The sequence below is a fragment of the Aspergillus clavatus genome, genomic scaffold, assembly GCF_000002715.2.
Source record: "Aspergillus clavatus NRRL 1 1099423829798 genomic scaffold, whole genome shotgun sequence".
NCBI lineage: Eukaryota > Fungi > Ascomycota > Eurotiomycetes > Eurotiales > Aspergillaceae > Aspergillus > Aspergillus clavatus.
Window position 1 is genome coordinate 1,195,794 of NW_001517101.1, and position 22,761 is coordinate 1,218,554.

The 22,761-nt window shown below is 47.8% G+C and overlaps 5 protein-coding genes across 5 annotated transcripts, besides 5 other annotated features; all 5 read right to left on the minus strand.

The window, feature by feature from the left end:
- Window positions 1-1,376: part of a mobile genetic element that runs on past the window's edge.
- A 49-nt stretch (window positions 1,377-1,425) lies between these two features.
- Window positions 1,426-1,830: a mobile genetic element.
- A 383-nt stretch (window positions 1,831-2,213) lies between these two features.
- Window positions 2,214-3,615, minus strand: ACLA_091580 (uncharacterized protein; the record flags this gene model as incomplete). Its single annotated transcript, XM_001272885.1, has 2 exons — window positions 2,214-2,576; window positions 3,607-3,615. 2 exons carry the CDS (start codon window positions 3,613-3,615, stop codon window positions 2,214-2,216), a joined length of 372 nt encoding a protein of 123 aa, XP_001272886.1.
- Window positions 3,560-3,602: a microsatellite.
- A 1,720-nt stretch (window positions 3,616-5,335) lies between the features above and the next one.
- Window positions 5,336-6,157, minus strand: ACLA_091590 (BTB/POZ domain-containing protein; the record flags this gene model as incomplete). The annotated part of the gene is made up of 3 exons (XM_001272886.1): window positions 5,336-5,893; window positions 5,942-6,062; window positions 6,117-6,157. 3 exons carry the CDS (start codon window positions 6,155-6,157, stop codon window positions 5,336-5,338), a joined length of 720 nt encoding a protein of 239 aa, XP_001272887.1.
- Window positions 6,158-6,196: 39 nt separating this feature from the next.
- Window positions 6,197-6,233: a microsatellite.
- Window positions 6,234-8,878: 2,645 nt separating this feature from the next.
- ACLA_091600 (uncharacterized protein) lies at window positions 8,879-9,454 on the minus strand (the record flags this gene model as incomplete). Its single annotated transcript, XM_001272887.1, has 1 exon — window positions 8,879-9,454. The coding sequence occupies one exon, from the start codon at window positions 9,452-9,454 to the stop codon at window positions 8,879-8,881; it is 576 nt and encodes a 191-aa protein (XP_001272888.1).
- Window positions 9,455-16,343: 6,889 nt separating this feature from the next.
- On the minus strand, window positions 16,344-16,775 carry ACLA_091610 (uncharacterized protein; the record flags this gene model as incomplete). The annotated part of the gene is made up of 2 exons (XM_001272888.1): window positions 16,344-16,495; window positions 16,556-16,775. The coding sequence occupies 2 exons, from the start codon at window positions 16,773-16,775 to the stop codon at window positions 16,344-16,346; spliced, it is 372 nt and encodes a 123-aa protein (XP_001272889.1).
- A 2,061-nt stretch (window positions 16,776-18,836) lies between these two features.
- ACLA_091620 (patatin-like phospholipase family protein) lies at window positions 18,837-20,935 on the minus strand (the record flags this gene model as incomplete). The annotated part of the gene is made up of 4 exons (XM_001272889.1): window positions 18,837-19,737; window positions 19,799-19,825; window positions 19,887-20,286; window positions 20,380-20,935. 4 exons carry the CDS (start codon window positions 20,933-20,935, stop codon window positions 18,837-18,839), a joined length of 1,884 nt encoding a protein of 627 aa, XP_001272890.1.
- A 157-nt stretch (window positions 20,936-21,092) lies between these two features.
- Window positions 21,093-21,611: a mobile genetic element.
- Window positions 21,612-22,761: the final 1,150 nt, after the last annotated feature.

Here is a 22,761-nt window from a genome sequence, read left to right on the forward strand (position 1 = left end):
TCCCTAGGCGTGTGGATAAGGGCTCTGATTAGGGGTGAATTAAAGATAAGGAAAAGAATCAGTAAGAGGGGGCTGCCCTGTGGGATGCCTATGGATGTTGAAAAGATGTCGCTCAGGAACCCCGGCAGTTATAGGCGGGTTAGCCAGTCAGAGAGGAAAGAGCTGAGCCAGGCAGTAAAACAGCCTAGCCCCATTCTCTTGAGGTTATGGATCACACAGGGGTAAGAAACATTATTGAATGCACTAGTAATATCTAAAAGAAGCATACTTACCTTGCTGCCTGTCCCCCAAGCGCGGTGGATGATATCTAGGATCAACTGGATAGCATGATCAACTAAGATGTCCTTTCAGCCGCGCAGGTGGTCCTTATGGAGCAGGTCATGTTCCTCTAGTGCGTATGCGATGCGCACAGCAATGATTGGCTTGAGGATCTTGCCTAGGGTGTTGAGCAGGGCGATGGGGTAGGATTTAGATAGGCGAAAATCGCGGGGCGCTGATTTGCGCAGGACGACAGTGGTCGAGGTCTGAAAGTGGCGGGGGTTATATCCCACGCGGATACACGCATTAAAGAGGTTTTGAAGTGTCCGAATGAATGAGAGTATTGTAGATAGTGTGTGCCAGATCTTGTTTGGGATTGCATCGGGGCCGGGCGCCTTGTCAGGGGGCGCCCGTCGGATGGCCTGGACGACCTCGTGGTTGTTGATGTCGGGGAAGTCGATATCCCGGGTAGGGTCATGCTGGCGTCCTTCGATATCGGACAGATCAGCGGGGGGCGGGACGGGGAAAAAGACCTCTCGGAGCATGTCGGCTTTCTGCTCGGCAGTCTCCGCGGTCCGATCACCTTGGCGCAGTGTTGGGATGGCGCCTGCTTGGCTGGCACCCCAGGACCGGGCCCATCTGGCGATGCGCCACATGCCCCGGGGGCTGTCTTCAATGGTTTTCTGAACGCGCCGGCGGTGGCCGCGCTTCAGGGACTTGTTGATTACCTTGCCTTTTCGGTTCCGGATCTTGGTATAGGCAGCCTAGGCCTCGTCCGTGTGCAGGAGCGAGTACACCCGCCGCTGGAGGCGGGCAAGTTTCGCCATCCCGGTGCACTCCGGTGTCCAGTCGGGTTTGGCCCAGGCCAACGGCCGCGCCCATGGGGTGGAGCGGGCGATCGCCTGCTGAACTACCTCGACGAGGTGCTCGGTGGTGTATTCAATCTGAGAGGATGATTCTAATCTGTGTGGGTTTGAGTGCAGATTAGCATCTACAAATTTGCAGAGTTTCTTTGCATCTGTGGCTTTCCAGTTGCGGCGCCTTAGGGCCGGCGGCGCAGGGGTAGTAAGATCTAAAAGAAGGCGGATCGGGAGGTGGTCTGAGTCCGCGTGGACATCGGGGGCCATCTCGCAAGCTACCACCCTGGCCGTGAGGTCCATGGATTCCAAATGTGAGGTCGATTGTTGATTGGTGGCCTTGTTCATCGCGCGTGACGGCCCCGGGCTCAGTCTATAGGTCAAGGGACCAAGCGTCGGTAAATTCGAGAAGCTTGTCAGACCTGGGGTCGGTATGCCAGACAGCATCGCCGCCCCAGGCAGGGTGGTAAAGGTTAAAATCCCCAAGGAGCAGGCAACCACTGTTCTGGCGGTTTACCACTTGCTTAAGGAGGTCGAGAGTGTTGATTAGTATGTCGGAGTCTAAGCAGGGATTATATATATTGAAGAGGCGGAGCATGCCGGTGTTGTGTCATAGCTCAAGCTCCTGGCAATCCCGCGAGTAGATAGTATGCTTCTATCTGATTGGGTCGATTCGCCGGGAGACATAGAGGCAGACGCGCGCGCGCCTGTCTCCGCGGCATCTGGGTAGAGTAGTTGATGGGATATGTTCGCTGGGTGGTGGGTAGTGTCCTGGAACGGGTTGTCCCAGGGCTCTTGGATGGCGATAATGTCTGCTTTGAGGACCCTTGGGTCCCGCAGAAACTGAGCCATCACTACATTCTTTGAGCAGCGCACGTTGTACTGGAGAATCTGAAGTAGTCTATTCATAGGTAGTTCTTAGCTGGCAGATCCGTATGCTTTAGCAGGGAATCTGTACCGCCTTGTTGCTGATCTCGGGGATATCAGGCATCGGGCTATCCCCGTTAGGGTCCACCAGCTCTCCAGTGATTACTGGTGGGTTAACCTCTGCCAGCTGGTTAACATGACGCTCAAATTGCCGGGAGGCATCTGTGGCGCTTAGTTACCGCTGGCCTGGCCCTCTACCGGTGTTCGGGCGGTAGAGGCGCGGGCCTGGCTGCGGGTCTGCCTCGGCTCGGTGGTCATGGATCCCTTGGATGATCCCTGCGTTGTCATGGATCCCTTGGATAATCCTTGCTTCTTTTTGGCTGTTCCCCTTGATTTCTTGAATTGCACGACCTTCTCTGGTGGAGAGGTACTGGGCGCGGTGGCGCTTAGTACGGCAGTGGAATCCGAGCCGCTACTCTCAGAATCCTGGCGGAAGTCCTGTAGATAGGGCGGGACGCGGTGGTACCGCTTGCGATACCGGGCCGACGTCTCTACCTTCTCTGCTTCTTCCTGATATTTCGGGCACTCATGGTTCTAGGCAGCATGTGCGCCCCCGCAATTAGGACGCTTTGCGACTCCCTGGTTGGCAGCTTTTCTCTGGGGACAGCCACGGGTCTCATGGCTACCCGTGCAGTAGCCACAGACAGTTTCTTTGGTGCAGATGCTTCCTATGTGGCCGAACTGTTAACAGTTGTAACAGCGCCGGATCCGGCCGGCCTGGTCAAAGAGAACCGTGGCCAGGATTGTGGCATTCCAGATTGTCCCCCTGTCGATTGCTTTGTTGGCAGCTTGGGGGGTAGTAAACTCGACGACTAGGTAGGTTTCTTAACCGCCGGCTGGCGACATCATTGTGAGAAACTCGGCCAAGACTGAGGAGTCATATCAATGTAGATAGTGCGCGTCATCACCTGCTAGGGCAATGAAGGGAAGCATAAAGCTGTCAACATCGATAGTTACAGACACTGGGGAGCATAGAATTACAACAGACACGCTCACGATTCCTGATAGTAAGAACAGAGGTAATTGATAAGCTACTATCCATGGCGAAAGCACTCTGGTGGGGTATACAGATGTTGTATAAGGACCAAAGCCGAGCTGTCAGTTTAGCATGGCGAAGTGGATAGAACCCAGATCTGGATGGAGATGTCTGGTACTATGATAGGTAAATCTTGCCCCGAGTATCATGCAAGTGGTTAGTTACCGGTTTTTGCTTGTAGCGCAGGCCAAAGGTAGACTTCAGATCTCAGGTTTTCGATGTTCTATCATCTCCATTGTATTAAGTCATGGACGCTAAGGCGCTGGACAAGTAATCACCAGAAGGCTATTATTATTGACCAAAGATCGCCTGCAATCCAGCTCGACTTTTCGAGAGGATCTCTTTCAACCGGGGTTCACGGTCTAGCAACGTCTCCAACAACTGTGGCCAATATCATTGTAGCAGCTCACCAATAGTAATATAAGCATAGGCATCTCTGTTCGAGTCTGTCTATAGGCTTTAGGATCATTAGGATTGCCCTACCTTAACTCACTTTAACTCACCTCACCTTACCTCTCCTCACCATACCATTCTCATGATACTATTTAAGAAGAAAGAGCCAAATTTGCAAAATAGGAATCTAATGAATATGATTCTTTTGCATAGGCATTCGCGTTATAATTTAGAGCCTTGAGTGAGGCTATTGTTGGTAAAATTTTACTTTTATAGAATAGAATAATTTCAATTTAAAAATTTTTCTGATTACTGACATGGAACTCCTCTATTATAATTTTGAATCTGTAATAATATGTCTTCCAATTCTTCCAAAGGGAGATGTTCGTTTGGAGTAACGTCAACATGGCCCAGCTTTGTCAAAAATAGCTTCCTCAATTGCCTCTCCATGAAGACGACACACACGCTTATCACATCAAGAGGACTATCTAAATAGTCGAAACGACGTGGCAAGTTGCCCCGTGGTAATAGGCCGCCATTGGAACCTAATGAGTTAAGATGGGTAAGCACATGCACATTCATTCTTATCATATGTATCGGTAACATTCCTTGCAGAGGAGCTGTCTAGACAACCTATGTCTGATGCAGTGTCGCTATCTGCACAGCAGATGAATCAAAGAGTGAATAGAGGGAAAGGCGATGAAGTCACTATCCATGCGTTCAAACCCCTCCCCCACCACCGGCTCTCAAGTCCCGTTCCTTGGGCCGGTAAGGTTGTTGATAGGATGGTAGAATACTTCACTAACAGCTCCTCAGCAAAACATGCAATCCAGGTACCAAACAATGCAGAGGAAATCGTTACGTACATTAACCATTGCAAGAGCTTGGAAATTACCAAACGTTCATATCTCAGACGGGAAAGTATCAGCATCAACAGAACAGAATGTTTAGGATTTATATGATATATAAGCAGCATTACCAAAGCAACTAGAGCGTCTGACGTTATCCTGTATGCCATGCCTCGTGAACATGGGCAAAGGACGCCTGAAATCGATTCCGCCTTGCTGATCTCGCCCTTCTCACTTTTGAATCCAACTATATCTCCCTTTCCCCCGACGCTAATCACTGATTATAGTACCATGACCTTGGTTTGTATCATTCCGCGCACCTATAATTCTTGATGCATGTTCATCCCAGTCAAGGGACTATCAAGCATTGGTCAACTATAGCTTGCACACGAGGCTGAGTTGGAGTTTTTCTAGTGCTGCAACGCCAAAACAGTCAGGGATCTTGTCACAAAGGCCATAGCAGTAGCACTCACTAAAGATCTATTTTAAGCATCAAGAACCAACATTAAATGTGGCTAATCAGACAACCACCTTTACGAGGTTTACTCCCCTGGTCGAGCGTGGAATCTCTATGCATCAATCGAAGGATGAGCCTTTTGATTCAACAGAGTGAGCGCTGACCTGTGTAGGCTGACATTCTTGCCCAAAAAGTCACAATAAGACCGCCGCCCGAATGTAATCCATCCCTAGGAAAGAAGGCTCAAGCCTCAGCAAATACAGGCAGTTCAAGCATATTGTTAATAACCTCCGTGTCGCTGGAAACGATGCGCTTGAGCTTTCCGAGCCGACGAAAAATTGGTCTTGCAGTCAGTGCACCAATAATGAAAGTCTGTATCATGTTGCCGAAGGCTTCTCCTGTCCAAAAACGCCCTACTGCAGTTGTGACAAAAAGAATCTCGTCCCAGTCCTTGGTACATGTACGCCGGAAGATTATAGCCGGGCTTTGGTTCGGTCTGCTTTGCACTGGTACGAAAGTCTCATTGAGGTTCTGGCGAGATAAGACAGCGAGGAGAGGCCTACCACAATTGGACTTCTAACTGAGCCACCTTTTCCATAGCCAGAACTGAAAATTCATATCCAAATTCCGGGAACTGCTTCAGAACCTCGTGGAATCTACGAGATTCCTTCAAAGTAGAAAGATGCTGAATGCTATATTTCGTGATGATACTTTGTAGATCAGATTGTTTAGGGCACTCTGGGCCATATGTGTACTCCACAATTGGAATGAATTCTGTGTCTTTCCAATCATGTTGTAGGTTTGACTCGAGTTTCTCTCTGGCAAGGTTCTTCAACTCATTGATTCCGTATTTATCAGCAATGACGTATACTTTGGCATTAACATGCGCCTTTGATTCTTTTACCTGCCAAATCGGAGCTGGAGCAACATCATATTCATTATCGCTTCCGATTATTGCCACCTCCTCCGATTCGGATTCAGTTGTATCCGAGCACTCCTGGCATTTGGGGAGATCTTTGTCGGAAGAGTCATCGTAGTCGGCAGAATAAAGATAGTCAATCATCTTTGTAACAATGAGTGGGTCATCATAGATGGTGACCTCCTTAGATTCGGTCTCCTACAGATGGTAAGTCTAATAGTTTTGAGAAAGGCCCAGCTGTTTTACTTGGAATTGGCTGCTCATTGCCTTGTCAAAAAAGCGTGATTGCGGACAGACAATACAGCGATGTAGGCTGAATGTTGATGCTCCACATTTGACCTGGAAGTCAGAGAACGAGCCGTTTTTTCTGATGCTTTGGAAAATCAGACACCATCAATAAAAAAAGAACGAGAATCCATACCTGGACAAGGCCGTGAGGAGGGAACTCATATCAGTCCCCATCGTATTGTATGTGAGGATGGATAAACGTTTTCGTTCCTTTTGTTTTAACCCTACCCCCTTGTCTTAACCCTTCCCCCGGTTTCACGAAATTGGCGTTCTAAATTGAATTGGAAGTATTGTGTCTGCCACGACAAAAAAGCGGGGTAGGGGGTTTACCTGGTTTCTCTCTACAATACTCTAAATTTAAATTGATCCGGAGCCGGAAAAATAGGATGTCCGCTGCTTTACCACTCGACTGATACCCAATCTTGAAAAGGCCGTCAACTGTGATCCCTACATATCGAGAAAGTCCATGAAGAAAATCCTATATAATAATGTCGTAAATGTAGGCCACCGCAGCTAGCTAGCCTCAGTGATTATCATTCTTGAGGCGAAGCAAGAGACTTATCAAAGGAACTAAGCCACGGAGAGGATGCCCCGAGCCGGCGTGCGGCGCGGTTGAGCATGTGGCAGTGGCCAACAATGCGCGGAGTTAGGCGCCCTTCCTATCAGCCTTGCCCCTGAACTTATAAATAGGAGCCACCATCAAGATCTGGCAAGACAGAACAATTTTCTACTCCTACCAGCCGACTAGTTTGACTCACATGTCCCAATGGCAGCTCTAAGTGACCTGCCACCCGAGGTGCTAACGATTATTTTTCAAGCTCTATCACCCTCAGCAATCGGTGACATCAACGACGACGATATTGCAGCCTCACAGGAATCGATTGTCCCACTGTTATCTCAGCATCAAACATACAGCAATTTGCAGTTCCTAGACATCCGAATCTGCTGGCTGCGCTGAAGCGACCGCTTTTTTCAGGCGATCTTCCCCTCCAACGCCTAAGAGCCTTTCAATGTGTGAACTGTGGGCCTGAGATATGGGAAATCATACCACATTTTCCGCCGTTATCTCGCCTATCTCTAAAGAGTCTCTCATGCAACCCGTCTACATTGCATCTACAGGCGTCCAGTCTACCTATTGAGCATATCTTGCTTGAGGGATGCAACCTTGATTCACAAGCTATATGTGTGATGATCAGGAGCTGCAAACATCTTGTGAGCTTCCAGTATCTTCGTCCTCGCCTTCACCAAGAGACTTTCATGGGTATCATGCCCCTAAAGGCTCCAAAAATTTATGAAGCTTTGCTTCTTCACAAAGATCACCTGGAAGAATTTCTTGTGCAGGATATTGATTATAGGATGTCATATGATAAGACCGCAAAGTTTGGATCCTTCGGGAACTTTCCTGCTCTCCAGAGGCTTGGTGTGGATTTTAACACCCTATCCGTGAAAGCGTCCTTACCGCCGTCACTGCGTTCGATAGCAATCCGGCACTGCAGCTCAGACCCATGCATAGATGTACTGCTCTATATAGGTCGCCAACCATCAGTGAAAGCTATTCAATTCGATGAGTCCGATGGGGGAATTTCGATTTTCTTCCAACAGATGCAATCATCAGGGCGGATACGGAAGGAAATCCAGGTTCATCTTGTGTCCGCGTATACTACCTACGCCAGGCTACCCAACCATCCACCCCTGGTCAATAATCCTTTGTCCTGGATTGGTACTTCAGAACTCAGTTAAGGATCTCCGATAGCCAGTTCAAATTTTATGTGTCAGATGTCCAGCTTATAGAGTACTCCTTACGCTAATTGTCGACCTACCACTGCACGCGAAGTGACGACGCGGTTTCTAGAATGAGGGACGACTGCTATTGCTTCTCTAGTTCCAGTCACGTAGCACTGTTCCTCTAGCCAAGCACAGACAGATTTACCCAGGCTTCGGACAAACAATGTACTGTAAAAGTAGTATTGTACTAGGCGATACATGAGAATGTCAAGCAGCCCTACGCCACGGATTTTCCAGAAAATTTTCACAACTTCCACCCTCACTATTGGCCGATTAAACGTGTTATTGCACTGACCATTTTGATTCGGTCGTATGCCTGGCCCCCTGCTGATCCAATCCCTTTGGTCGGATCTCTATCACCTTACTCTGCAGAATACGAGCTTGACCTGGATTTGACCCGGTTTGGTTATCGGCCCGAACCGGACCAAACTAAGACGGCCTTAAAGAACTCGACGTCAGCTCCCCCCTGGCCTTGAATATTGTACACTCGGATTCGAAATCTCCTTCACCCCCACAAAATGAAGTTAGATCCTAAATTCCTAACGTCAAGGCAGGCATCCAGCCACCAGTCCAAACAAGGAGGATTGTAATATATGTAGACGCGCGCTGTCCGCGCTGCGGTCCTCAATCGACAACAAGGGGAGGGAGAAAGAGATACGTGCGGGTGACAAGCGAAATTAGTTACTCGTCCAGCCAAACTCAATCACACCAGTGGTGTGAAGAGGCCCAGCGGCTTCAAACTGAGTAGCTAACCCCTGACACTCATGGGTTTGCACTTGGCATACAGGCGAGCGTAGCTCCCAGGCCGAATTATCACCCACGGTGAACGACTCCCCGTGGCATTAGAGCATGCGTTCGAAAACCATCTTTGGTGGACGAACCCTGGCCGTCTGGGTCGTAAACATTCTAGCTCGTTGGAGCTAGGGCTTGAGAACACATGCACTGCTCCAAATTTCATAGTTATCATATTGGAGTTTTAAAGCTGTGTAGAACTAATTTATTGGCCCCAAAAAAACATATGGGTGCGAGAGAAAAAAAAAAAAGCTTGGCGACTGTGGTCAGTCAACGCTGAACAAACAGGGAAAAGGAAGAGAAAGTCGATATCCATGGTCATGACACCCACCCCTGATGAATCCGTTGGTATTCCAATGCTAGCTGGCTCTGAGTTTCGCCCTTCACCACTGTTCCGTGGCGCCTCTCTGCGTGGCTCAAAAGATCAAATTTATGTCGAAGTGGTTCTCCTTCGCACATACTACACCCAAACCTTTCATCCGGCCACGGGGGGTTGATGTGGAACCGAAGGAAATGCCGGGTGAGAGATCCCGGCGTTTTATACTTGGAGAGCCGGTTGGGGAACGAAAGATTGGGATATCCTAAACAGACAAAGCATATCAGGGATCGTTGTTTGGGACACGTGACCTGTACGGATTCCACCGCTTCCCGCAGAGCAATCTCGGCCTCGTCTTCCACCAAGTCCCGCTGTCGCTTGGCCGGGCGGGGCGAATTGTCGGCCTCGGGCACAGGTCGACGGCAAGGCTGAGTTCGCGGAGTAGGCCGCCCCTCCTCCACCGGCCAGAAGGCCATCATAGCATCAATCGCATCAATCCGGCGTTGATGCTCGGCTTCCAGGGTGGTACCCGGGACGGTCAGTATGGTATCGATCATCCTGAGATATTGTGGAGCCATGGAGCTCTTCTGCTCAAAAGCCCCCATGACCCTCGTATCCACGAGCTTTCCCGAGAGTTGATGTTCCAGGTCAATCACAGGCTGCTCGTCTCGGTATCGCTTTAGATTCTCGCGGACCCGCCGATTCCGCTAGCGCTGACAATGAGAAAAGCCGAATTGCTGAGGAGACATGAGCCCTTTTATGTCCGCATCATAGTGAAATAAGGATACATATTACCCCTCGCCTCGCTCCCCTATCTCTCTTACCATTCTTTTCGACCAGGAGGGGTGTATACTAGCATACTACCGGATGCACGGATGCACGGTCGTGGTCTGGACCTGCGGGATATGATTTTAATGACATTGTGCCGCGAGATGCGATGGAGGGCTCGAGCATGGTACCGGATCTTCCGATTAGCTATCCTGGAATAGCACAAGGTTCAGATGAGATGCTTTCTTGGTAGCCTGCCAGCACAGCCAGAGTGTTCGATTGTTGTATGCAGTTCTTAAAGTTTAGTTCGCTCACATATCAATGTCTGCTCCTTTCAGCTGGGCTTTTTCTCCAACTTCTAGAAACTAAGGAAATAGAGCTTTTCCAGTATTTGGGTTTTAAATTTTGATACTCAGTCATTTGCTCTAATTGGTCAGAATCACGGGCCCAGAGTGATGGCCCCTTATGCGAATCAGAATTATTTTCAAGTTAGCGGGTTCGCAGTAATACCCATGTTCAGGACATAACTGATCATCCGAATCTATCCCTCTGATGAGCGTCGTGGAGCCTGTGGCTGGGTCAGGGAGCAATTTTATCATCATTCAACCCCAAACTTTTTTTCCTTAGTCGAGGGAGGAACGTGGTCTGTGATTCGCTAACCAGGCACGCAGCAATCAGGCCCTTGGATCCCAAAGTATCAGAGAAGCCACCCTTGCTTCCATTAGAGAGATGCTTCGCGGTGGCAATGTCATCGTTGGCATCACCGGGGTGCCTTTCGCAGGATAGGCGTATCCCACGAACTTCGGATGTGGTTGAACTTGTTTCGTCGAGGTCCGACCCGTTATCCACACTTGGAGGTGCTACTGAAGCTTCACAGCTCCTACCCTCGCTGGTGTTCCGTATCCATGAGAATAATTCATCCGGATGGGCTTCAGCATCCCTTTCTTCTCAGACACCAAGAGATATTTTGGTTGCGAGAACCATTCAGGAGCTCAGAGAGAATCATGAGTGCGTGCATGATAGATGGAAGTATATTCGGGGACCCTATCGATGTGAGGAGTGTTCCTATTATCTGCGGGAATATATATTCGAATGTCGTCAATGCAGGATTCAGGCTTGCAATCGTTGCAGAAGGAATAGGCTTTAGTCAGAGTGAATGCAGATGTTTTAGTAACTAATTCTTCGATATGTGTTGTATCATAGGACAATTTACTCTCTTGGCTTTTCGTGGTTTGATTTTGTCCGTGAAGAAGCTTCGACAATTGACTGCTCTGCCAAGGCTTTTTGTATGACCCGCTCAGTAGCTATGGAATCGGTTCAATTCTATATAAGACAGAAAAAATACCTTACAATCCCGCTACCAAGGTTTTAAGTGCTGTGCTGAGGCAGACCCAGTTCTTCTAAGCTCTGGTGGATCTCATCCCTGGTTTTGCATGTCTCATAAATGTATTGACGGCAGGCCAACTGCTAATTCAGGCGGGACATGTCGAGGAATGTAAGGAAATTGGTGTTGCGCTCAGGTTCGTCAGCGACATTACCCTACGGACTAAAGACCGTGACCAAGGGGACGCTGGAAAGGAAGAACCTTCACTCAAAATCCCTTGATGGTCAAGCAATCTGTGGGTCAGGAAAGCTTCGTTCATGGGTCAAACTATTCCATACCCCCGTCGAATGTGGTGTACAGCCTATTACTACTGTATTGACCATGGCTCAGAACGGCCTAAATAAGTACCAGGTATAGGCCCCCCTTTCCATCGTTGGCTTCCAGTCTTCCGTTGATACAGTAAACAATATTGAACTCTTCAAGCTCTATAGTCCGTACGCCATCAGACCACATTGCACCGCCTTCCGTACTCCGTCTTAGACAGAAAATCCACTGTGGTTGCTCGATTTTGTACAATTCCTGTTCCACGTGTACGAGGCCCGGAGTGAATGACGGCTCCTGCCACTCATTAAAAGATGACTTCATTATACTTGCCCGGGTACGAAATCAAACCTTCAATAGATCGCAAAGCATCGACACTAAATAATCCAAATCGAGAGACTTATTCTTTTCCACGTCGCAAGTCATTCCTTCAACGGCATTTTCATTTTCATCACTGAAAGTACATATGTTGCTGACAACACCGCTGACGTCTGGGACAGGGTGCAGAACAGTAATAAAAGACATTTTTCTGAGGCACATTTATTGCCTTCTGTGGACTCTACTGTGTCAAAGGCTGCAGTGCCATTATATCGGGGGAGCTGGTCTGGGATGATAGTACGAAGCGGGGTATTGGGACCCAACAATGAATTGGGCTCCAAACATAGCCACGCCATTTTGTTCCGCCATCTGCAAACAACTTTATCAGTGGTTAGTCACATTGCATTCGGGAATTGATCATCACCTGCAAGCAATCGCTTCCCTCCACAACGACATCTAACCTTGAAGTAACTAGTCCCTCTTTAAGTGGGGTATAATCGGAGTCGCTTTCCTTCCAGAAGTTTTCGGAACGCACCGCACAACTTAATTGCAATCATTTGATGAGCTTAGCACCGATATTCTAGTGTTTTCCCATCATTTCCTTTACGCAGTAGTGCGAGTGAGGGCGCGATGAGACATGCCTCGGTGCACAGATGTTAGCCTCCGGGCTGGTCATGGCCACCCACTATTGGGTGGCCAATGTGGCCGCCTGGGGCTAGTGTCTTACTGCGACTGTACTGGGCGCTTCGAGCATAGTTTCTCACCGCCCCCTGGATTCAAGGCAACGACCGCAGTTCTGTGACGCCACGAATTTCAGGCGCCATATTTGCTGTTAACCATAGAATTTTCCGTGCAAGCCATGTAAATATAGCTTATATTAATATTACCCAACATAATATGGGTCAGACCACCGAGCAATCGAAGCAACTTTCACAGATCTAACTCAGCAAAGACCTACCAAAAAGATAACTAACCCCAATACATGTGGAAAGGTGTCTGAAACCATTAAAGCTTATCATAAGTGCGCCCATCACCCTACTGTAAGTAGTGGTGGACAGATAAACTAACTGAACTCTGTAATAATGTGATTTGCAAAACAATAATGCTAATGAGTAATGACTACCGTTGCTTATTTACATAACCCTTAAAAAGTTAAGCCAAGACGCCAAGTTTCAAACTTTTGTGAGGCATGGCGATCAAGTTAGCTAAACTTAGCGCCAGGCAACCATGTGAAGTGTTCTTGTGGTTCCAGTAGTATTGTCTTGATAAGTTTCACTACCCAACATCCAGAGTGATAGAGAGTATGCAAATCACTCCACAGATGTAAAACCATGGTTCTGGCTGCTCTTCAACAGGTTTTATGAGCTGTCAGAGAAGTAAGAAACTTATGGAATGTGGAGCCTGCACAGGGGCAACTCTATGCATAAATCTGTGTTTGTGTTTGATTCACAGCTGATCTAGATCACACCTGTGCATCGCCTGTAGACCCACTAGTATACAAAATGATGCAGTACACATATCATAATAAAAGCTGTAGCTCCTGCAAACACTGTTCCTGTTGCAATGGCTTGTCTGGAGATGATCCGCGCTTTCTGAACTTGATCCAGAAGGGAATTAGTATCGACAGAGCTGGTCACAATATCGGATATCCGTTCTGGGCGATGAGAAATTGTGGGTGTGTCGATTGTGACGATAGGTTTTTCAAAGGCCATATTAATTAACTTTAATGTCAGTCTGTTCTCCTCCATTAGCCTGGCAGGTCTTATTCTACTTAATCCAGAGTTATATATCTCCTCAGTCTTAGGGATGTGTAATCAGCAGGATAGTGTGCTGCTTAAAAGTAGAAGTCTATCTCTATTATCTTAAGTAAGAACTAAAGGTATAAAAGAGGCTATAAAGACTAACTCTCCCTTAATTATGGTACTTAATAATCCTCTGTTATAAATCATTTGATTATAATTAGAGAACAGAGGTATACTAAGAGGTTTTTTAGGCCTCCTTATCACTAAAACCCTTTGCTAGTTCCCTAACAACATATTAACTGCTTAAGTAGGCGCCACTATCACTAGGTGTTAGTGTGGCAGTTAATAGGTAGTGTATAATGTGCTAAAAGATTAATCTAACCCTTAGGCCTGAATAGGCTTTATATTTATAGCTAAACTAGCTTCTTAATTAAGGCTGCCTTCTTAGTTAAGACTACTCTAGCCTGTTAGAATAGACATGTTAATATTCTTCTTAGGTTCTGATAAAGACTCTACCAGTGGTGTAGTAGTTATAGTTAAAGTAAAGCTTAAAGAAAGTGTCTTTATTATAGAGAGAGTATTCTAATTAGTTATAAGTAAGTAATCTAACTCTAGTGTTATTATTAAATCTAGCAGCCTCACTGTATTCATATCTATTTCTTAAAGTATATTATTAACAGCTATCAGGACAGATGGGATGCGGGGAGTCTTAGGATTAATATTAGGTGGCCCTGTTTCAGTAATAATAAGAAGTAAACCTAAAGCTAAGCTCAGCAAGCTAAGATAGGGTGTAGTCTTTAGGCTGTCTCTTCTATTGCTAGTGAATGCTTCTGAGCATGAAGGATCTGGCTGAAACCCTTAATACCAATTCCTGGTCAGACCCTGAGGCAGAGTGATCCACGCGCAGCTGATGCCCTGCTAGTCACATTTCTGTATGCGTACTGGGCGAGCCACCACTCTGTATATTCATAGTGTTCAAAAAGTCAGGGTTGTGCTGCTCTGCGTTTATGGTTATTATCTCCATGAAATTTTGCTATAATGAAGCAGACGACTTAGTGTATAGGACAGAGAAAGATGAGAAACTGCTTTTAATTGTGTCTGTTTTCCAAGCACCTACATGAAGGGAACGACTAGATGTTTTTGGCGCTAGTCAGATCTAAGCCCTCCTCTATCGACAAGAGACTGTGGATGGTATTAACAAACCACAAATGAATGGCCCCGTATGTACCTACACTATTAAGTCTCCGAATAGGGCCCTTGAACTGATATTTGCTGGGATAGCGCAACAGCCAACTGGTCATACATCAAAATTCTTATGGGAAAAAGCTTTTAAGCATCGGAAAATGAGTGAAGGAAGGAAAAGGAAGGAAATCCAAATAGGGACTAAATTTCTAGGACATCAAGCACACTTCCGGTGTTTATACTTGAATCCACGCCCACTTCAATTTCCAAAGGATGAGCACTACCTGAACGGTTTTTATCTATGACCACACACACCTTATAGTGAAATTATATTTCCAGTGCCAGTTTTTGTCCAACCTGTCAGGATAGGATCCCTAATTTTGTTCTCTGATGCTCGCGCGGCGGAAAAGATATCTATTGCTGGAATTCTAGGCCGCATTGGAGAAGGATCTAACAGCAGGCCTGATGTCAATATTTCCCAACTTATATCTTGTGAAGAGCAAAAAGCTTCATACTGTCAAATTTCTGCCGCAAACTTCCAATTTTGGTTACTAGACAGACTCTGAGGTATGAAACAGAAGTCAATCTGCTATCAGTGTTCCCCAAAATCTATTCCCAAAAGATTGAAATGGTGCTTGGATCAAAGTCTGTACAAGAAATTGAATAACAGCATGAGACATATGGTCCTCCTGAATTCCGAAAACATCTTGTTCTTGTCAAAAACACTATAACAAGGCTATCCTAAAGGTCTTAGGCTTAAAATTACTGGAAGCCTTTAATGACATTGCGCCGGGCAGCTCAGACTAGGGGAGATCAGAAAGTATATATATGATAATCCAAAAGCAGGGGTGTGATTTGCCAGGCTGCCTAGACCCGTCGCATGCCGTTGAATTGGCCAAGATGCTATATAGCTAAGAGTCGACTGTTTTGGACTTCCCGTAGGTTATATACAGGCTATTATCCGGATCTAGCCGTACTTTGCTCTCAGATATGCCATTAATGATTTGTGTTCTCCTTTGTTGACCGCTGTGGTTAATTCCAAAGATTGAAACAGAAGAGTTCTGCCTGTAAACAGTCTCCTTCCCTGTACAAAGACAAATATTACGTCTACTCTGCTTGTGTAAATATGAAATAGAAATGGCTTCAAAAATAATGGATTGTACATTCTGTTCTTCCAGATTGAGTTTTTGGAATGGGCTCCTAATCTCTAAACAACTCGTAGACTTAGGGTTTCCTGTTCTGCCATGCACTCTGCTAGACACTGACAGCAGGCAACAAGTAATATGATACACTTCCTGTAAATTATTACCCCTGCTTGCACTGAGCCTGTCGACGATGCTTGACTGAAGGGGCAAGATGACTATTGTTGGGACTAAGCTAGTTGAATCATCAGCCTGTTTGATATCATTTGTTCTAAGTAGCCAATGCAACAAATACTCTGAGAAGGAGGGGGGGGAAACTCGAAAAGTCCAACAAGAAAAAAAAAATAAACAGAATAAGACCGGTGTTGTGATATCGCCTGCGATGTTTGCTCCTTTGTACTGTCGGTTCGTCTAATGTCCAACTCTGCCCATTGTAGAATATCTACCGCTTCAGAATGCCCATATCATCCTGCAGCTGCTGACCAAATTTGTGCTTGTATTCGTCCGCGTAAGCATAAGCTGCTGTTGTAAATATCCTAGATGGTTGGTCTCTAAGGGTGCTAGCTTCAGTATTTGAATCAAGATTATTTTTGCGCAGCCATTTGTTATAGAAGCTACTTATTGTTCTGGGCTTGTTGCCGTGGCTTGGGCTCTCCTGGGTTTGATCTCCTTAGTTCTGATCATTCTGGCTTTTATTACCATGGTGCTCGCTGGCTTGATCCTGGCCACCCTGGCTCTGGTTGCTCGAGTTCTGGCGGGCTGATTTTGGCCTGCGCATATCGCCTAGAGAGGCCCGACCACCCTTGCTCTGGCCTCCCTGCCCTGAAATATATTTATTAGCGTGGTGATCAGTTATATCTCCGCGCGCTGTATTTGACTCACCCGGCTCTGGAGACTCCGTCAAGCCTGCAGGAGTCCTGTTCAGATCTCTTAAGTTACGCCGGTCACCCCACATAATCTCCTGATATCTTTCCACCTGGAGGAGTCCGATTTGGTAGAATTTCCTGTCTGTTCGTTTGTTTGAGGCCTTAGATTGGCTGCTGAGGGCTTTGTAGTTTGTTCTACTGATCCATGTGCGCTCTAATCCATAGAAGAAGGTCATTATCCATAATTTTCACTTTTTATCTCAAGTGTCCAGCCGACGGATCCTACATCAGCGTGGTTTTGAGGTCAGGCTGACTTTTTTCGTTGGGGGCCGGATACACAAGAACGGCACCATTCAATTTGTCCTATTTTTAAATACTTTTGTCTTATCTTTACCCACCTACGACGTTCCGCAAAAAAATTAGGATTATGTCACCAACCACCTTTCTCTTCAACAGGCTATTCCTAGACAAAGCAGCCAAGAAAGACAAGTTATTCTCTCATATATAATATTACTAATCCTTCTATATCTCAGCAGACCTAGAGCAGGCATGACAGAGCACAACATCTCAAGAACACTTATTTGAATTAAAAACACTGTTCTTTCTTATTACCGTTTCAATATGCATTACCAACCTAGCATCAATAGAACACATTGACCTCTTTCCATAACTTGAAGTCTGATAGTACAATAATATACCTTCTCAGAGGTTTTTTATCACGTGCCAATGAAGTCCTTGAAGAGTGTGATTGTGAAAAAGAAAAGAAGCATCTTCCCTGCTTCAAAGGTAACAAACAATCTCACCATGTAAGCAAAACCAAGATTCTCAAACATCTCAGCAATCAGTTCAGAGCTCTTTTAGCTACGTCCTGTCTATACAACCTGCCTGACCAGCCTTTCCTGCGATCAGTGCTGTCGAGATAGTGATTAGAAATAGCTAGCCTGTGTCAACTACCTTATTATCTATTCCTGTTACCCTGCGAGCCCGCACCTTGAAAATTGGCTAGCCAGTGAACTCGGACCTGGAAGAGACGGTCGACTTGGCCGGTCTTCTCTACGACACCAATCAGCGGATGGGAACGGTGATTGACTATCTTTTGAAGGAGCGGGGGATGGGCCCCGCCGGGGAATCCTAATCCTTTGAGATCATGCTAGACCGTGTGATCAACCAGCTTGAGAGCACCGAAGGAGATCGAACGGGTGGGACTAAGTCTCCGGCCCCAGCAGGGGATGTCACCATGGCTGAGAATCCTGCATCAACAGGGGATTCGCCCGCGGCCAGGAGTGCGGCTGTGGGGCAAGCCTGGTCAAGGGTATGAGAAATTGCCATTCTTCATGGCTAGGCGCCGATAACAGGGGGCTGAGATGGTCCTTTTTTAGTGGGCTCTTGTAGAGGGCGTTCAATCATCTTCCTGGTCATCACGGCTTCCTTCCTCATTGCTTCTGACTGATGCTCTTATGCGCGTAGAGAAGTCGGTCATTGCCATTAGATATAGATGTTCAACTCTCTTCAAGACGTCAGAGCCCTACTAGGTTCTATATGTACCTACTTGTTCTCCCCAAATAAAGGCTTCCCAGCAGATGTTTTGCCATTGTTCAGCCTGATCAGCCAGTCCTTGCCTGCCTCATTCACAGTGTCCTGCATTATACATCATTAATATATCGTCCATGAGTTACCTCCGACGCTCATCGTCCACGGGAAGCGAGCCCGAGACTGAAATGACGACCGATTTTCCGTCTACCTCAGAAAGCAGCGATAACACGTCCGAAACCAGCAGCGACCGCGACTTTGTCGTTTCTAATACAGAGACATTGTCACGACGCTCATTCAGTGACTACTCAGCTGATCACAGTATCAGCGACAATGCCGATGACATGTCTATAGAAAGTGTAAACTCTGCTCTAGTCCCTATGATACACCAAAATTGCACTACACTAACCTTGGCCAGCCTCATATCCACCGTTTGAGGCCGATCAAGGTCTTGGCAAAGAGATCGACTAATCGCAACGGACGGGCTGGGACTCAATATCTGGTCTTATGGTGTTCCTGGGAAGACAAAGATAGAATTGCTGGTCTTATTGAGCGAGGTGTGCCTACGGTCTAGTCTGGTGAACGGTCTTCTTATAGATAGTCTGTAGTATTGTTCTTTCAGGTATCTGCTTCACCTTGATGAACAGAACGCCAACGCAACACATCCAGCCTTCCCGTCGAGAAAAAGAAATCAAAACCTGAAAACATCGATAAATATCTGTAGTGTAGTCGGACTGCTTGATAGCTGTATTAGAAGCTGAGTAACGTCATAGCCGTCGCTTCTTGCGCTGCGGCGCCGGTTCCACAAAGTGCACCTGCCGTTTGGTCATCTTCACGCAGTAGCAGGACCGCCGCGGCGGCCAGCGGTCATTCTGGTGGTCTGGTCGCCCAAACACGGCCTCGGCCTGTTGATCGTGCAGTAGCTGTCGTATGGTCTTGGGAAAGCCGCCAATCAGACGCTGTTGGGCTGGGCTGGCGAGCGCAATCATGATCTCTTCGTCCAGGCTTGGCACCGACAGCGTCACTTGTTTGCGGTAGTAACCGCAGAAGAGACATCCATTGTCGTTATCTACTCGGCCCAGTGAGTGATCCCGGCCACTGCAGAAGCGAGCCCCGGGAAATTCTACCAGCACCCGATCCACGATCCGTCGGGACTGCGTCCGCGCACACAGAATCGATCCATGCAGGCGATACTGACCGTCAGCCCGGGATGGAGGAGTATCCAGCTCGAAGAAAAAGCATGAGGCCAACACCGCTCGTACAAGCTCATCGGGCACGGTAAAGGGAAGAGCCGCCAGTTCCTCCAGCTTGCCCACGTCATCCAGCCGCGGGAGATCCCCGTCCAAAGCAAAATCGAGGCGGATGGTGTTCGATCGCAGGGAGGGTGGAACGTGCACCCGCCCCTCCCGGTAGGCCTCCATGCCATCCATGCACGGCGACGAATTATACGCGCGCCAGAGCCGCACGGGCCCCCAGCCAGCGGGAAACTGTCGACCTGGTGGATCGCCCGTGTCCTCCGTCCTGGGAGTGTACCCGGTTCCGACGCTGACGAGCAGATCATGGATGCGCCGCGAGGGCCAGATCATCCGGCATTCTTCCTGAGCGATGCCCATTGGATTATTGGCTCGGACGCCACCATCCTGCAAGGTGCCCCAAGCCAGGAGGTCCCTGGGTCGAAAGAAGCTATCTCCGTCAGCTCATCGATCCCTGCGTCATCAGGAATACATACCACGGAGCGGCAACACTACAGCCAACGCTATGGTCGGTCAGTCTACAATCAGAACTGCCGGTACAAAACTTCAGGGAGGAAGACCTACACGTCCTGCAACCGAGGATTTTGTGTCTCGCCGTCCACCTGCACCACCTCATACGGTAGCTTCTCCGATCTGGATCCTACGCCGCGGTAATTCGGAAAGAGGATGGGCTTGCCATCGGACGCTCGACTCGCCACCACACCGACGCGAGTCCCCGTCGGGACCAAGGCCAGGACGTCAAAGAGTCGCAGTGTCGGAGGCAACACCACGTTGAGGGTGTGGTCAAGACTGTTGGTATCATAATACCCATCTTTCAAGATGCCTACAATGGCCGCCAGCCACGGCCAGAGTCTTGAGGCTGCTCTGCAAGGCCGGAAGACTTTTCGTGCAAATGCTGGAAACTTCTGATATCCCTCTTCGACGGATGTCCCGTTATACACGAGGTCCGCGGTGATGAAGGCGCCTGTAGTCTATCAGTGGGGGGCTTTCCTTTCGAAAGGGGCTGCAGGGAAAACCAGGAGCGGAGAGACTTCAAAGCATCGTTAATCACACTTACCCACACTGGTACCGATGATGTAGTCGGCGATCTCAGCAATAGATATCGCGCTGTCCAATCGTCTTTCTAGTGCCCGTAACAAGCCCAGCGTCACCAGACCGCGGATCCCGCCCCCATCGAGGGCCACGACTACGGCACCTTTCGTTGGGGGAAGCTGACGCACGGTGAGATCGCAGCCCTCTTGACACCAGGGACATCGGCTGAGATCCACATGGTACTCAGCGCTCCGGCTGGGACTGCCGAGAATTGTTACGCAGGTATCACACATCGCATGCCGACACGGCAGCATGTGCTCGGTCGACCGGGTAAGGCAGAAACAGCAGACGGTTGGCAGACAGATTCCTGGCCACCGAGTCCCAATCGCGGTGAGCACTTCTCTCCGGATGGCCACCGATGAGCATCGCGGCCCTAGTTGCTCCGCCAGCTGCTCCAAACACTTGTACACCGCATCACAATGACGACCCGGGTGGGGGTCTTGGTGAATTTCCCACGCTGCCAGGCAGTGCTCTTGATAGAGTCTGTCGTAGACATCGTCCGTCCGGAACCCTGTCTGCATCAGCACGTATCACACTCTCTTGTGAACACTGTGAGGGACCTGGGGCGGGTTGAAGGGGTGCAAAGGGGTGAAGGTTCACACGGAAGAAAAAGGAACAGTGGGAAGAAGGAACAGCTCACTGTGCATGCCAGGAGGATAAGCATCTATCAGCAGCGCACGGAGTTAGGATAGGCTGTAGGGAGCCGTATGGTTTATGGCGTCTGGTGTTATTTTTTAAACACGCGGGGCAAGCTGCGATGTAGGCTCGTAGGAGTTTTGCGCCTTAGTAGATTGCATAACCTTCCAGCTTTCTCATGCAACTCTGAAGACCTTGGTGACCTTCATTATCATGCACTTTCTGGAACAGATCCTTGACAAGTGGGCGTGGAATATAGAGCCACAGTTCCCCATCTGTAAGTTTCGCATAGAGTAAGTTATCCTCCACGGTGTAGGGGAGGGTATTTAAAGATGCCGGGTCGTCTTTCTGCAAGCGTTTCACGCTTTGGAATAAACTCAGCGCCCGAGAGTCGTCGGCGTAGGCCGCCAACAGACGTGCCCGGCATTCAGGGGACAGATGGGTTTCCGTAGCAACTAGGAAAGCGTCCAGATCAGCATCTTGAGAAGGGTCAGAACTGGCGTCTTTCGAGGGCAGCCTTGATAAGGCGTCGGCGACGATGTTTGATTTGCCTGGCTTGTGTATGCAGAGTAGAGAAAATTATTGGATACAGAGAGAACCCTCTAGATCGAAAAAACCGGACGTCCTACCAATGTCATACGATCAGGTCGATGAACTGGAAGATGGTTGAATTGCTAAGCTAACTAATGGCTGCTACTTCACTATCTAGCGAGCAAAGGCGGTCAGCCATGACAGGGACTACTGAATACTGAGAATATTAAAAGAAAGAAGAGCTCTTAATACAAGCGGACTTTCCTGGACAAAATCCACAGTGATAGACATGATAGAATCATCTAGATACATCTGAATAGAAGTAAGAAAGAAATCAGTCCTGGCTAATCCAAATCTCTTATAGTTCTACCATTCTTACAGCTGGACCCTATTTGTTATGGTACTAGATTTGATGAAGCCGTAGAACGGCTATACGGATTTTGATAGTAGTAGTAAGATGGATTCCTAAGGATCGTGGTAGCACTACTGACTAGATAACTACCTAATCATGTGCCGTAGTCATGTGACTTGGTGACAACTATGGTCATGTGACATGTGATGGTGAACATCATCACACTATTTATATAAGAAAGAAGAACTGTTCCGCCCAAGTATAGACGCTCTGCCCTTATTCTGTATCTGTATTTGTTAATATAAATTGACATCTGCGATCCCATGCTCCTATGGGCAGTGGCCAAGTGAATAAATAGAATGAACCGCCGGGCAGACTTGGTATTATATAGAGGTAATCACCCACTTTCGGCACGCGATACCACTCCGCAAAATTTTCAATTCAAACACATTAATACCATTTAATCCAGATCGGGTGCTCAGTCAGCTTAATATCCAGCTCAAAACTCCTACACCACCTCCAAGCCGATCAACTGCTTCTATTCCAAAAACACCTCACAATCTTAAGCAGTTAAAAAAGCAGGAAAGTATGCTTAAGAAGCTGCTCAGGGAGCGAACATGCAGCCCTTCTACCCCTACTAAGGCTGCTTTAGACCAGCTGATCAAGGGTTGTGAGATAGCTATGAATAACGCTATTCTTCTTGCAAAGGAAAACCAAGATCTACGGGCTGCGCATGAAAAGCAACTTTGAAAGAAGAAGCAGTCTAAGCAACAGATAGAAACTGCAGAGGGATTCTCTATTTAGGAAGGCCAGGAGTTCATATAATAC